This window comes from Hyaena hyaena, unplaced genomic scaffold (assembly GCF_003009895.1).
Source record: "Hyaena hyaena isolate Hyena2069 unplaced genomic scaffold, ASM300989v1 scaffold_7, whole genome shotgun sequence".
Lineage (NCBI taxonomy): Eukaryota > Metazoa > Chordata > Mammalia > Carnivora > Hyaenidae > Hyaena > Hyaena hyaena.
Genome location: NW_024080639.1, coordinates 7,645,110 through 7,659,358, shown reverse-complemented (window position 1 = coordinate 7,659,358; position 14,249 = coordinate 7,645,110). Strand labels below are relative to the sequence as shown.

Sequence of the window (14,249 nt, the reverse complement as noted above, 5' to 3'; positions counted from 1 at the left end):
CAGCATCTGTTTTTTCCTGAGTTGTTAATTTGAGCCACTCTGGCCAGTGTGAGGTGGTATCTCAATGTGGTTAAGTGATATAAATCCGTCAGAGAAAGCTAAATAACATATGTTTTCACTAATATGCAGAATTTGAGAAATGTAACAGAAGACCATGGCAGAAGGGAAGGAGAAAAAAATAGTTTCAAACAGAGAGGGAGGCAAACAGTAAGAGACTCTTAAACACAGAGAACAAACTGAGGGCTCATTGGTGGGGGGCAGGGAAGAGGGGAAAATGGGTGATGGGTATTGAGGAAGGCACTTGTTGGGATGAGCACTGGGTATTGTACGTAAGTGATGAATCATGGCAATCAACTCCCAAAGTCAAGTGCACTGAATATACTGTATGTTAGCTAATAACAATAAATTATATATATATGTTAAAAAATCCCCATGTTAAAAAAATTGGAAATAGTAAAACATAAACAAAATGAAAAAACTCTATAATTTTAATCCCTGGAGATGGCTGTTAACATATTAGTATATTTCTTTCTAGTCATATTTGGATGAATTTTTAAAGGCCTATGGAAATGGAATGCCAAATTGTTTTCAACCATCAGAGAAACAAAGCACCTTTTTAATTGTCCTGGTAATCACGGCATATTAACATTACTTTTCTATAAAAAAGAAAGAGGCTTTGCTGAGTATACTGGGGGGAAAAGGTGTGCTCATTTAAATTTCCATTTCATTATTATTTATTTTTTTATTAAACTTTTTCTGAGTATACTAACGCACAATGTTACATTAGTTTCAGGGGTACAACATAGTGACTCAGCCTCTGTATACCTTATGCTATGTTCACCACAAGTGCAGTTCATTCCACTGATTCTTAAGAAGATTGATAATTTATCATATTTTTCATATGTAAACCACATGTTTTTTTTTCAGTAAATTTCCTATGTTCTGTTTGTCCAGTGAGAGTTTTTGGTGACTTATATCAGTTAGTATAAACCCTTTTTATATTAAAGATATTAATTGAGTCTTTAATAAGTAAGTTCCCCCCAGATTTAAAAGCAATTTAAATTTCATTTATGATGTTTCTTATATGCAGAAAGTTAAAATTTATTTTAGCCAGTTCTCGTGAATTTTTCCTCATTTATTTATTATTTTTTTAAGTAGGGTCCACACCTAACGTGGAACCCAACATGGGGCTTGAACTCATGACCCTGACACCAAGACTTGAGATGAGATTGAGTCAGATGCCTAACCAACTGAGCCACTCAGGTGCCCCTCCCCTTAAGAGATTTTTGTCAGTTACTTTTGTGCTTGTCAACTGTTAATAAAAAGTGAAATAACATGAGATTTGGTAGCAGAGAGACACAGGAAAACAAGAACCTGGACAGGTCATATAATTGAGATTCAGGCTGTTGCAAACCAAACAAAACCAAACCAAATGAAACCAAACCAAAAATGGGGTTAGGAGACATAAATATCCTGATGGGAACCGAATTAGTTATTTATTTATAAATATAAGTTATTGTCATGTTGTATGTAAATACAACATCCAGTGCTTATCCCAATAAGCAATTGGGATGATTGCTCCTCAATGCCCCTCATCCATTTTCCCCTCTCCCCCACAACACCCCCCCCCCATCCACCCTCAGTTTGTTCTCTGTATTTGTCTCTTACAAAGACATGGAATGATTTTTAAAAATAATCACATTATTTTACAAGGATATATTGTGATGTATTAACTCTAGAATTTAACACATTTTATCAGAACTTATTATTTTTCTGAGTGATAAAATGGCTTTTCAAATTAGAATGGAGGAAACCAGGGCCCTGTGGGCCTTTCATTGTCACCTGGCAACTGCAGACCAAATCATAGGAATCCTTGGCAATAGATGCTGTTTCTAGTTCACAAAGTTAAAGGGGAGTACTTCATTCACTCTTCTATGATCCTGTACAGGTTCAAGAACCTGTTAACTGTTGGCTGTGCTTTTGTCTACTGGTGCACACACACATTTGCCCATCTCAGAGCATGATTCTCTAGTGGTTTAATCTAAATAGGCACAAAATGAGATAAAGTCGTTTTCATATTTCACTGTACTGATCAGCTAGCAGCGTCGATAAATTTGTTCCCTACACCATCTAACATTAAAAGGGGCTTTCTTTAATTAACTCATTTGCTTTCATTATCTCAGCTACATTTTCTGGTCAAACAGGGTGAAGTGAAAGCAAGATGAAGTGGATGGCAATTAGACTACTCCAAACATGGAGGAAAGCTCTGAACTCACATCTTCATAAATGTCAAAGAAGGTAGCAACCATGGCATCTCTGATTTGATTTAGGTCCATCAGCTCCCAGTAGACTTTAAACATACGACGTGCCCCTTCACAGCTTACATTATTACAAGCAACATTCTCCAATAAAAAGGCCTGCTGATTGCTGTAAGATAAAGGAAAGGCATTTAGTTAATAACACATCAGTGCTGTGTTGCATCAGCTATGCCGTATTTCCTAGAACCAAAGAGATGATAAATGGTATATAGTGAAATGATATGAAAAATGCTCCACACTTTTATTATTTTACTGTGTCATAAAAAAACTGTAATTATTGGCTATCCTTTGTGAACCTCTGGCAAAAATACTGAGGCTAACTGGTTGCAGGCTTCTCTCCTTTTATGTGGAGTTTCCAGGTCCATCCATCCTTCTTCCCTTGCTAATCCATAGCCATTGACCATGTGGTTCCATTTCTGAGTTCCTGGATACTGCCATTATCCCTTCAGATGTGCATTAACTCCCCAAATGAATATTTGCATTTTAAATGAACCACCTGATATCCTCAAGTCTTGTTAAAACCCAAAGCAGTGAAACTACAAAGATAGAATTTCAACTTCCAGACAGGCAGTAGGGTGGATATTGTTTATGTCCTTTCAGACAAAAGAAGCATTGTACTTCACAGTTATGAATTCTTCCTTCTTATATGCTACTCTATAGCCTAAGTGGTTTTGAGCTTAGGTTCTGGAGCCAGATTACGTGGATTCAAATGCTGACTGTCATTTAGTTGTTAGTAACCTTGAGTAAATTAGTTAATCTCTTGAAGACTCACATCCTTATTTGTAAACTGAGCAACAAGAGTACTTATATTAAGGGTGCCTGGGTGGCTCAGTACGTGAAAGGTCTGACTCTTGGTTTCAGGTCAGATCATGATCTCACAGTTCATGAGACTGAGCCCCATGTCAGACTCTGTGCTGACAGTGTGGAGCCTGCTTGGGATTCTGTCTCTCTCTCCCTCTCTCTCTGGCCCTCTCCTGCTCGTGCTCACTTGCGCTCTCTCTCACTCTCTCAAAAAAAAAACAACAACAAACTTTAAAAGAGTCAAGAATTATTAAAAAAAAAAAAAGAGTATTTATATTACAGGATTGGTGTAAAAAATAAAATGAAATACTGAATGCAAAATACTTAGAACAATTCCTGTTATTCAGTTAGATCTCAGTAAAAGTGTTTATGTTATTCTTATTTCTATAGTACAACACCATGCCATGCAAAAATATTTCCTTTAGAAATAGAAGTAACAAAGACATTTCTTTCTTTACATGTGAAAATATAACTTTGGGTATTGGTCTGGATCTGGACAATTTGGAAAAGAAAAAAAAGCTCTATTTAGAAGGAAAATTTCTTTCTGTTCGATACAATAAGGGAACCTCTGTACAAAATATTCAATTTGTATAATATAATAAATATATAACTGACTTCAAAATATTCTAGATAAAAAATTTCAACACAAATAGTTTATAAGAATAATTCTTTAACAGAGAAAAAAAAAACCCTCCCAGGTTGTAATAATTACCTGGAAAGCACTGAGGTATCTTTACTTAAGACCTCAAGAATGTAACAGAAAAAATAATAATAAAAAATAATAATTCTTCTTTGTCTCCTGTCTAATAACTGATTTTTAAAATGCAATTTGTAATATTCTCTCCAGGTAATTTACCCATCCAAATAATTTAACTAGATAATTCACAGAAATGGAGAATATTCTATTTTGTTATTAGGAGATAATATTAAACATGAGAACATGTAATAAAGGCAGCATTTCTACAATCTTCTGTAACCAATGTATCATGCTGGTCAACTTTTGAGTTACTGTGTCCCATTAATTTCCTGTTTCAAAGTGAATGCATGGGTTTCATTATTATAACTTTGGCTGCAACTTCAAATACACAACATAACCTACAACAAAAACTCTAACTGTAGTTGTATAATTTGAAATGTCATTTTAATTTTTGTATGAGTTTGTGAAGATTATAAATGCTATGTACCATGGTTCTAGTTTCAATGCTCACTAACTGGCTTGGTTTTTCAGAGGGAACTTGGGAGTCTGTAAAATTTCAGTCCTTTAAAGTTTATTTGAACCCTGCAGGCACAGTCCAACATCTCACGTTTATAAATAAAATTTCATTTAAGTACAGGAAGGAAAATCCTTGATCCATTTGAGTTTAAAGCCCATGAGGGAAAATGATCTTGCTTCTTTTTTTTTTTTTTTTTTTTAATATTTTATTTATTTCTAGGAGAGAGAGAGAGACAGCATGAGCAGGGGAGGGTCAGAGAGAGAGGGAGTCACAGACAGAAACAGGCTCCAGGCTCTGAGCAGGCAGTCAGCGCAGAGCCCGACGCGGGGCTCGAACCCAAGAACCGCGAGATCATGACCTAAGCGAAAGTCGGACGCTTAACCGACTAAGCCACCCAGGCGCCCCTGATCTTGCTTCTTTAGAGTCTGTCTCTTGATGTGCTCTGGGCAATTACAACAAATATATCTTTTAAAAACTGTTTTTTCAAAAATATTACAAAGTTATTGTCAAGTTCAAGTTAAGAGAGACATTTCCAGGGAAAGCTATTGTTAATAATTTGGTATGCATCTTTCCAAACCTTCTTCTAGGAACTTATAAATATCTAAGTATGTATATCCTTAAAAAACCCCATTTAGGTTCTACTACACAGATTTTTCCGAAACTGATTTCTTTATGTCCAATAATACAGCATACACAAGGATATAGTCGGAATGAGGACTTCTGATATCTATTTTGAAAAGACCCCTCAGAGAAGTTATACTAGTTTATATCTCCCAGCAGTAACCCATCAAATTGCCTGTTTCTCCACATGTGCATTCTTTCCAATGGCTACTCCACAATATGGCTAGGCCATCATTCGTTTTAACACCCGGCTATTGATGGGTAGGTAGCCTTCCATTGTTTTCCATTACAGCATACCACACATTCACACAACTATAAATGTTATTTTCCCTTGGAAAATTGTACATAGACTTCCAAATGATAGTCACCTGGTCAAAGAATATGCATATTTTAAATGTCCACAGGTAAAGCGAAACGATCCTCTAAAAACTGCACCAATTTGTACTTCTACTACTGTGTAGGTATATTCCTTTTCATATTTTGCCAATGTTAGTATTATTGCTTCCTATGTTTGCCAGTTGGGTAGCTTAAAAATCTCATTCTCTGGGTTATAAGAGAAGCCGGATATTACTTTCAAATTTATCAGCTATTTGTGTTTCTTCTGGGAACTGGCACTTTATTTTTTAATTATTGATTTTTAGGCCATTTCTGAATGTTAGGGACCCTAACACCCTATCTGTTATTCTGATATCCTTATTTGTAACATAAGGGTAAAATCAGTATATTAATTCAAAAAGTTATTTTATGGATTAAATTAGAAAGTACAGCATAACTAGCTCAGTATAGTGCCTGGAACATAGCATGGCACACATTTAACATCTGCTGTTATTATTATTGCTATATGTGCTGTTATTACTACTGATATGTTGCAAACATTTTGCCCCAGCTTTTTATTTTGTTTTAAAAATTTATGTTCTTCAGTGAAAGGTTTATAATATTACAGTCATTTGTGCCAATATTCTTCTTCGTCTCACTGTAAGAAATGTTAAAGTCCATTGTGCAGATGGAAAATGAAACCAGATGAATACTACATTCACACAAAGCAGTGAAAATGTTAAATATGCAGGCAAATAAAATTTTCTTATTATTTATATCTCTTTAAAGATAACAGATAATTAAATGACAACAGTGTGACATGAACAATGTAAGTAGATGTAAATAGGTGAAACAACAGCACTAAGGCCAGAAAGGAAGAAATGAAAATGTGCTATTGTGTGGTTCTTCAACTGTAAGGGAAGTGGTATGATACTGTTTGGAGAGAGACTGGGATAAGTAAGTTAAAGATACATTCATTAAATGACAAGATTTAAAGTTAATAATTTAACAAAAAAGACAAAATGGAATCATAAAAAAAAATGCTTACCTAATTCAAATGAAGGCAGAGAGGGGAAAAGACAACACAGCTGGTGGGAGTGAAAAATGGTACAGCCACTATGGTAAATGGTATGGAAGCTCCTCAAAAAATTAAACACAGAACTACCATCTAATACAGCAATTCCACTTTGGGGTATATATTGAAAGGAACTAAAATTAGTATCTCAAAGAGATATCTGAACTCTCGTTTTGCCAAGCAGTATTTACAGTACCTAAAATATGGACAGTCTGAATGTCCATCAATTGATGAATGGAGAGAATGGGGTGTTGTGTGAGTGTGTGTGAGTGTGTGTGTGTGTGTGTATGCTGGAAAATTATTCAGCCTTAAAAAAGAAAGAAATCTTGCCATTTGAAACAACATGGATGAACCTGGGGGACATATGCTAAGTGAAATAAGGCAGACACAGGAAGATAAATACCATATGATCTCACATGTAGAATCTCAAAACACTGAACTCTTAGAAACAGAGTTTCTGGTAGTTGCCAGCAGCCAAGGGGTGGAGGGAAATGGGAAATGTCGGTCAAATAATACAAATTCTCAGTAATAGGATGATTAAGTTCAGGGGATCTAATGTACAGCATGGTGACGACAGTTAACAATACTGTACTGTATACTGAAAATTGTTGAGAGTAAAGCTTTAAAGTTCTCACTATAACAATAAGAAAATGGTAATTACCTGAGATGAAAAATGTTAACTAACCTTCATGTAATAAACATTTTGCAATATACATGTATGTTTATCATGTTTGTACATCTTAAATTTATACAATGTAATATATAAATTATATGTCGTGTGGCTGGGAAAAAAAAGAAAAGAGCAATCAGTAACAGAGACGTTCAAGAATATTTGGAAGTTAACGAAATACTACTAAAAATATCTATTGGTAAAAGAAGGGATCAAAAAAGAAATTACAAAGTACTTTGAACTGGACAAAACTGAAGATACACTATCAAGATTTGTAGTATGTCACTAAAATAGTATTCAGAGGGAAATTTACAGCATTACACACTTTATTAGAAAGGAAGAAAAGTTTCAAATGAATGATCTCAGTTTGTTTCTTAAGACAGTGGAAATAGAAGAGCAAATGAAATGTGAAATGAGCAGAAGAAAGGAAATAATGACACAGAGAAAAGCAATTAAGGAGAAAACAAAAACTGTAGAGAAAATCAATGAAACCAAAAGATGGGATTTTTTTGTGAAGAATAACTTTAAAACTGATAAATTTCCAAGTGAAATGGAAGAAGACACAACATACAACTATCATGGATGAGAGAGAGAATACCACTACAGAGTTTACTAGTATTAAAAGATTATAAAGCAATGTCACCAAATACTTTGTACTAATATAAGTGACAAATCAGATGATTACCACAAGAAGGGTGAGTACAGTACAATAAGATATTTTGACATAGACCATATTCACCTAACTTTAATATTACATTATAATTCTATTTTATTATTATTGTTAATCAGCTGTGCATAATTTATAAATTAAACTTTCTGGGGCGCCTGGGTGGCTCAGTCAGTTGAGCGTCCAACTTTGGCTCAGGTCATGGTCTCACGGTTCGTGGGTTTGAGCCCCACGTCGGGCTCTGTGCTGACAGCTCAGAGCCTGGAGCCTGTTTCGGATTCTGTGTCTCCCTCTCTCTCTGACCCTCCCCTGCTCATGCTGTCTCTCTCTCAGAAATAAATAAAATATTTAAAAAAAAAATTAAACTTTCTCATATTTCTATACGTATAGGGAAAATCATAGTATATAGAGGGCTCAGTACTATCAGCAGTTTCAGGTATCCACTGGGGGTCTTGGAACATATTCTTTATGGAGAAGGGGTAAGGGGTACTGTATATCAATAAAAATCTCAGCAGACTTTTTAGTTTTTTGCAAAAATTGAAAAACAACCTAAAACACATAGAAAATGCCAAGGATCTAAAATAGCCAAAATAACTTTGAAAAAGAGTAAAGTTGGAGGACTTACACCGTCTGAATTTACTACTCACATGAACAAACAACAGTGAAATAGCTGCGGTACTGCTGCAAAGAGGAACATCGGAACAGAATAGAGTGAAGAAATATACTCACTAACACACCTATGGCCAACTTGCTTACACTGAAGTCCAAAAGCAATTAAGTAGAAAAAGGAATTCTTTTTTGTTTTGATTTTTTAATGTTTTTATTTTATTATTATTTTTAAAACAATACTCATTGTTAAACTGGTTTCCATAAAACAGCCAGTGGTCATCCCAATAAGTGCCCGCATCAATGCCCATCACCCACGTTCCCCTTTCCTTCATCCCCCATCTACCCTCAGTTTGTTCTCAGTATTTATTTTATTTTTTAGAGAGAGATAGAGAGACAGAGTGTGAGTGGGGTAGGGGCAGAGAGAGAGGAAGACATAGGACCTGAAGCAAGCTCCAGGCTGTGAGCTGTCGGCACAGAGCACATCATGGGGCTTAACTCATGGATTGTGAGATCATTACCTGAGCTGAAGTGGCTTAACCAACTGAGCCACTCAGGCGCCCCTCTTCTTTCTGTCTTTTCTTTCTTTTTTTGGGGGGGAATTCTTTTCAATAAATGGTGCTGGAACAGTTTATCAAAAAAAGAAACTTAGGTTTGATCTTGTACTATAGAGAAATATTAACTCAAAATGGATCACAGACCTAATATAAAACATAGGACTATAAAAATACTAGGAGAAGGCATACAAGAATATCTTCCTGACTGAATTAGGTAAAGATTTCTTTCTTAGATACGACACTAAAACCCACAGTCCATATATGGATTTTTAAAAAATTTAGCACTTCTTGACCTTTAAAAGACACTGTTCAGAGAACAAAGAGAAAAGCTAGAGATGAAAGAAAATATTTGCTAATAATAAAGGATTTGTACATAAAGAACTCTCAAAAAGCTGAGAAAACAAATATCCTGGGGCTCCTATATGGCTCAGTTGGTTGAGGGTCTGACTCTTCATTTTGGCTCAGGTCATGATCCCAGGGTTGTGGGATTAAGTCCCCTGCTCAGCGTGGAGCCTGCTTAAGATTCTCTCTCTCTCCCTCTTCCCCTCTCCCCAGCTCTCATGCATGTACTCTTTATCTCTGTGAAAGGAGAGAGAGAGAGAGAGAGAGAGAAAGAAATATCCCAAATAAAATACAGGCAAAAGACCTGAACACCTTACCAAAGATCTATGAAAAGCAAATAATCACAGGAAAAGATGTTAAAAAACAATCAGTTACTCGAGGAACTGAAATTAATACTGCAAATAACTACACTACAAACAAAATAGCTGAAATTAAAAAGACTGACCATACCAAAGTTGAAAATGTTAACTAAAAAGTTAAATGTGCAGCTTCCAAAAGACCAGACATTCCATTCCTTTTTTTTTTTAATTTTTTAAAAAAAAATTAATGTTTTATTTATTTCTAGGAGAGAGAGAGAGACAGCATGAGCAGGGGAGGGTCAGAAAGAGAGGGAGACACAGAATTGGAAACAGGCTCCAGGCTCTGAGCTAGCTGTCAGTACAGAGCCTGACGCGGGGCTCGAACCCATGAACCCTGAGATCATGACCTAAGCGAAAGCTGGACGCTTAACCGACTAAGCCACCCAGGCGCCCCATAGACATTCCATTCCTTGATATTTGTCCAAGATAAATAAAAGCTTGCATGACTTTTACAAGAATGATCATAGCAGACTATTTGTAATAACCAGACCTGATAAGAATCCAATGTCCAGCAACATGTAAATAGATAAAATAAGCAAATAGATATAATACACATGTACAATGGAATACTCCTCAGCTATAAGCAAAATAAACAAGGACGCAATGTAATAGCATGGATGAATCTCAATATTGTAATGCTGAGTTAAAGAACTCAGACATAAAAGAGCATATACTCCATGATTTCACTGATACAAAATAGTAGTAAATTCAATCTAATCTACAGTGACAAAAAGAAGATTGGTAGTTGCCTGTGGGATGAGGGAAGGGTGGAAAGAGTGGAAGGACAGCTTACCAAGGGTTAAAAAGAAACGTGTGTGGGTTATGTATATGTTCTTCATCTTGACTGTAGTGTCACTTTTATAAGTGGTATATATCAAAACTTATTAATGTATACACTTTAAGGATGTGCAATTTACTTTGTCAAGTAAACCTCAATGAAGCTTTTAAAAAATGTTACTCCTTCATGAGAAAAACTGAAACACAAGCAACAAAAGAGAAACTAAACTTGGCATCATCCAAATGAAAAACATTTGTGTCTCAAATGATACTATCAAGAAAGTGAAAAAGATGATTCATAGCATGACAGCAAATTTTTTGCAAATCATGTATCCAACAAGGGACTTGTGTGTAGAAGATAAAAGAAGCTTTAAAAATTATTTATTTATTTTGAGAGAAAGCATGAGTGAGAGAGGGACAAAGAGAGTAGGAGAGAGAATCCTAAGCAAACTCTGTGCTGTTAGTGCAGAGCCAGACGTGGGGTGTGGTACAGTTGGATGCTTAACTGACTGTACCACCCAGGTGCCCCAAGAATTCTTGTATCTCAGTGATACAAAAGCAAATAACTCAATTTTAAATCTGAAAAGGATCTAAATGGACAGTTATTGCCTGGGTGGCTCAGGTGGTTAAGCATTTGACTCTTGATTTCAGCTCAGGTCATGACTGCATAGTTTGTGAGATAGAGTCCCTGGCAGGTCTCTGAATTGACAGTGTGGGGAGCCCAGGTGGGATTCTCCTTTTCACACCCCCCCCCGACCTCTCACTAATAAATAAATATTTAAGAAATAAACAAAAGGACAATAATCAAAGGAAGATACACAAATGGCCAATAAGGACATGAAAAACTTAAAATAGTCATCAGAAAACTGCAAACCACAATGACATAACATTTCATACTCACTAGAATGCTATAATAAAAAAGACAAATGCTGGTGAGGCTGTGGAGAAACTGGAACCTTCATACCCAGCTGATGGGAAAGTAAAATGGTGTCACTGCTTTGGAAAACAGTCTGGTACTTCCTCAAATGGTTAAACACAGAGCTCCATTCTTATGTACATTCTACTCCCAGGTATATCTCAAGAGAAATGAAAACATGTCTGCACAAAAACTTGTATATGAATGTTGACAGTATTATTCATAATAGCCAAAAAGTAGAGGCAACTCATATATCACACTCTTTAAATGAATGAATACAATGTGCTATATCCATATAATGGAATATATTCAACAATGGAAAGAAATTAAGTATTGGTACATGCTACCAAATGGATGAAACTTGACACATTTACGCCAAGTCAAACAAGCCAGTTATAGAATATCATGTATTGTTTGACTGCATTTATGTGAAATGACCAGAATAGGTAAAACTAGAGGGAGAGAAAGAGAGTACATGATTGGTTTCCTAGGGCTAGTGAGGTTGGAGACTAAGGTAAGTGGGGCTTCTTTTCAGGGTAATGAAAATGTTCTGATATTAATTGTGGTGACGGATACACAACTCTCAATATACTAAAAGTCACTGAATAGTATAGAGTGAATGGGTGAATTATAGTGTGAATTCTATCTCAATAAAACTGTTAATAAAAAAAACCCAGAATGGCAGAAAATTTTAACCCATTAAAAAATCCATGGAAGGGCGCCTGGGTGGCTTAGTCGGTTAAGCGTCCAACTTTCGCTTGGGTCATGATCTCGCGGTTCCTGGGTTCGAGCCCCGCGTCGGGCTCTGTGCTGACTGCCAGCTCAGAGCCTGGAGCCTGTTTTAGTCTGTGACTCCCTCTCTCTCTGACCCTCCCCTGCTCACGCTGTCTCTCTCTCTCTCTCCTAGAAATAAATAAAAAAATTAAAAAAAAAATCCATGGAAAATGTTTAAAAGACATACATGTAAAATGCACATATCAAAAGCCTTTTCTCTGAATAGGCTGGTATTTACACATCTAATGTGCAGCCTTTGTGGCTAGTTTTAATTTCTCTTTCAAGTCTATAAAATTGGTGTTGTTTCTTGATACATTACCACTTGACAAAGTTTGGTTTATTCTAGGTTGTTAATATGCTGTGTGTGTCTGTCTTATTTCTCATTAAGAAAGGTAGCTGATGGATCATTTAACTTGAAGTTTGATTTTCTCCCTGGCTGCTCTTAGAGCTTGTGTGTCCACTTCAGTCATTTCTATCTCCAGTGTGTTCTGCTCTTCTAGATTGTCCTTAACTCTCTTCCTCTTAATTCCCCAATTTTATTATCAGCCTACGCTCATATGGAGGGAAAAGACCTTCAATTTGGGGATATGTCTATCTTTCTGTGTAAGCCTTAAGAAAGGAAGCTCTACACACAGAAGAAATACAAATTAAGAAACACAAATACATCCATTAGGAATGCTCTAAAAGTAAAACAATTCTTTTATTTTTGTATTGCTGCTCTGAAACCATGTGGCCAGCTACTGGTGAATGCAGAATCCTCAGCTAAGCTAATATAACAAAGTAAAACTTCCACTTTGAAATACTAATAATTATTGAAGTGTTTCTGTAATACGGATTGACAACTGGAGATGTTCAAAAGAGGTGATAGATTTGATATCCAGAACAAAGTTCACTTGGGCTCTGGGTAAAAGCAATACATTTATTCCCCAAACAGCACTAGGATATAAGATTCAGTGAGCAGATAGTAAATGTTTCTTGAATGAAAGGAGGAAGCAAGCATGATTTTGTAGAGCAAGGCCAAGTGAAAGGCAAAACTTAACAGGATATAAAACTTACTGATAAACGTTCCTGTTAAATAAGTGGTTAGAAAAGATTTTGCCATGTTTTAACATATCTTTATTCAAAGATGTCCTTTATATTGGCCAACTTGGTAGCCGCTAAAGCATCTTTTTTCTAGGTATTATGATATGCATTTTTATTATGAAAAATGAAATATAAAATATGATCAGTTTTTTATTAGTTGGGCGAGAGTGTAAACAGGATATTCAGACTTTAAGAATGAGAAATTCATGGACATGACACAACTTATAAAGTACACATGCAAAAGGAACAAGGATTTGTTAGGAAATTATACCAGTTCTGATTTAGATGTAGGGGAAAGGGAAAGAGGAAATGAGGAAAGAGACAGGGAAATGAAGGATGACCTCCACGTTTCTGGTTTGAATAACTGAGTGATGGTACCACCATCTGAGATAAATAGTATACTATGAACAGGTTTTGGGGAGAGAAGATACTTTCAGGTTTGGGGTGCCATAGGTAGAGATTTCAGGGGAAGATTCATCAGGCACTAATAATATACACAAGGATAAGGCCTAGATAAAGGGATTTAAAAGTCCTAAGCTTATAAGTGGCATCTAAAATAGCCAAAGTAAGTGATGAACAGGCAAGAGAACAAAGGGTTGAGAATGGAACCCCAAGAAACACCAATAGTTATGGTAGCCAAGATGCAAAGGGGTTCTTAGAAGAGATGGTATAGGAGCAGTTAGAGAGGGTATAGAGATAGTCAGAAGAATTTTAGGAGTAAATCATCAACAACCAACAGTAGGCAAGAATCTGGTGACATAAAGACTTTAAGTGTCCACTGGATTTGTCAATTAGAAGTCACTGGAGCTGAAGCTAGAATGACAGGTGAATTTGAAGTGATTATAGTAAAGACCGTCCAGAGTCACAAAATTTTTTTTAAGTCCAGAGAGATTTGCAATTATTTAAATAAAGAATGAAGGAAAAGAGGGTGGAATGAGAAGATCTTTTTTTTTTAGAGATATCTTTTTTTTTTAATTTTTTTTTTATTTATTTTTTTTATTTCTAGGAGAGAGAGAGAGACAGCATGAGCAGGGGGAGGGTCAGAGAGAGAGGGAGTCACAGACTCCAGGCTCTGAGCTGGCAGTCAGCACAGAGCCCGACGCGGGGCTCGAACCCACGAACCGCAAGATCATGACCCAAGCGAAAGTCGGACG

The 14,249-nt window shown here is 36.0% G+C and overlaps 1 protein-coding gene across 1 annotated transcript in view; it reads right to left on the bottom strand.

Moving 5' to 3' along the window:
* The window catches only part of ITFG1 (integrin alpha FG-GAP repeat containing 1), a 288,485-nt gene that overhangs the window by 93,336 nt on the left and 180,900 nt on the right, over window positions 1–14,249 (bottom strand). Inside the window, exon 11 of the mRNA XM_039241589.1 lies at window positions 2,277–2,427. Within this exon, the coding sequence (XP_039097520.1) occupies window positions 2,277–2,427 (151 nt within the window). The remainder of the gene's footprint in view (window positions 1–2,276; window positions 2,428–14,249) is intronic.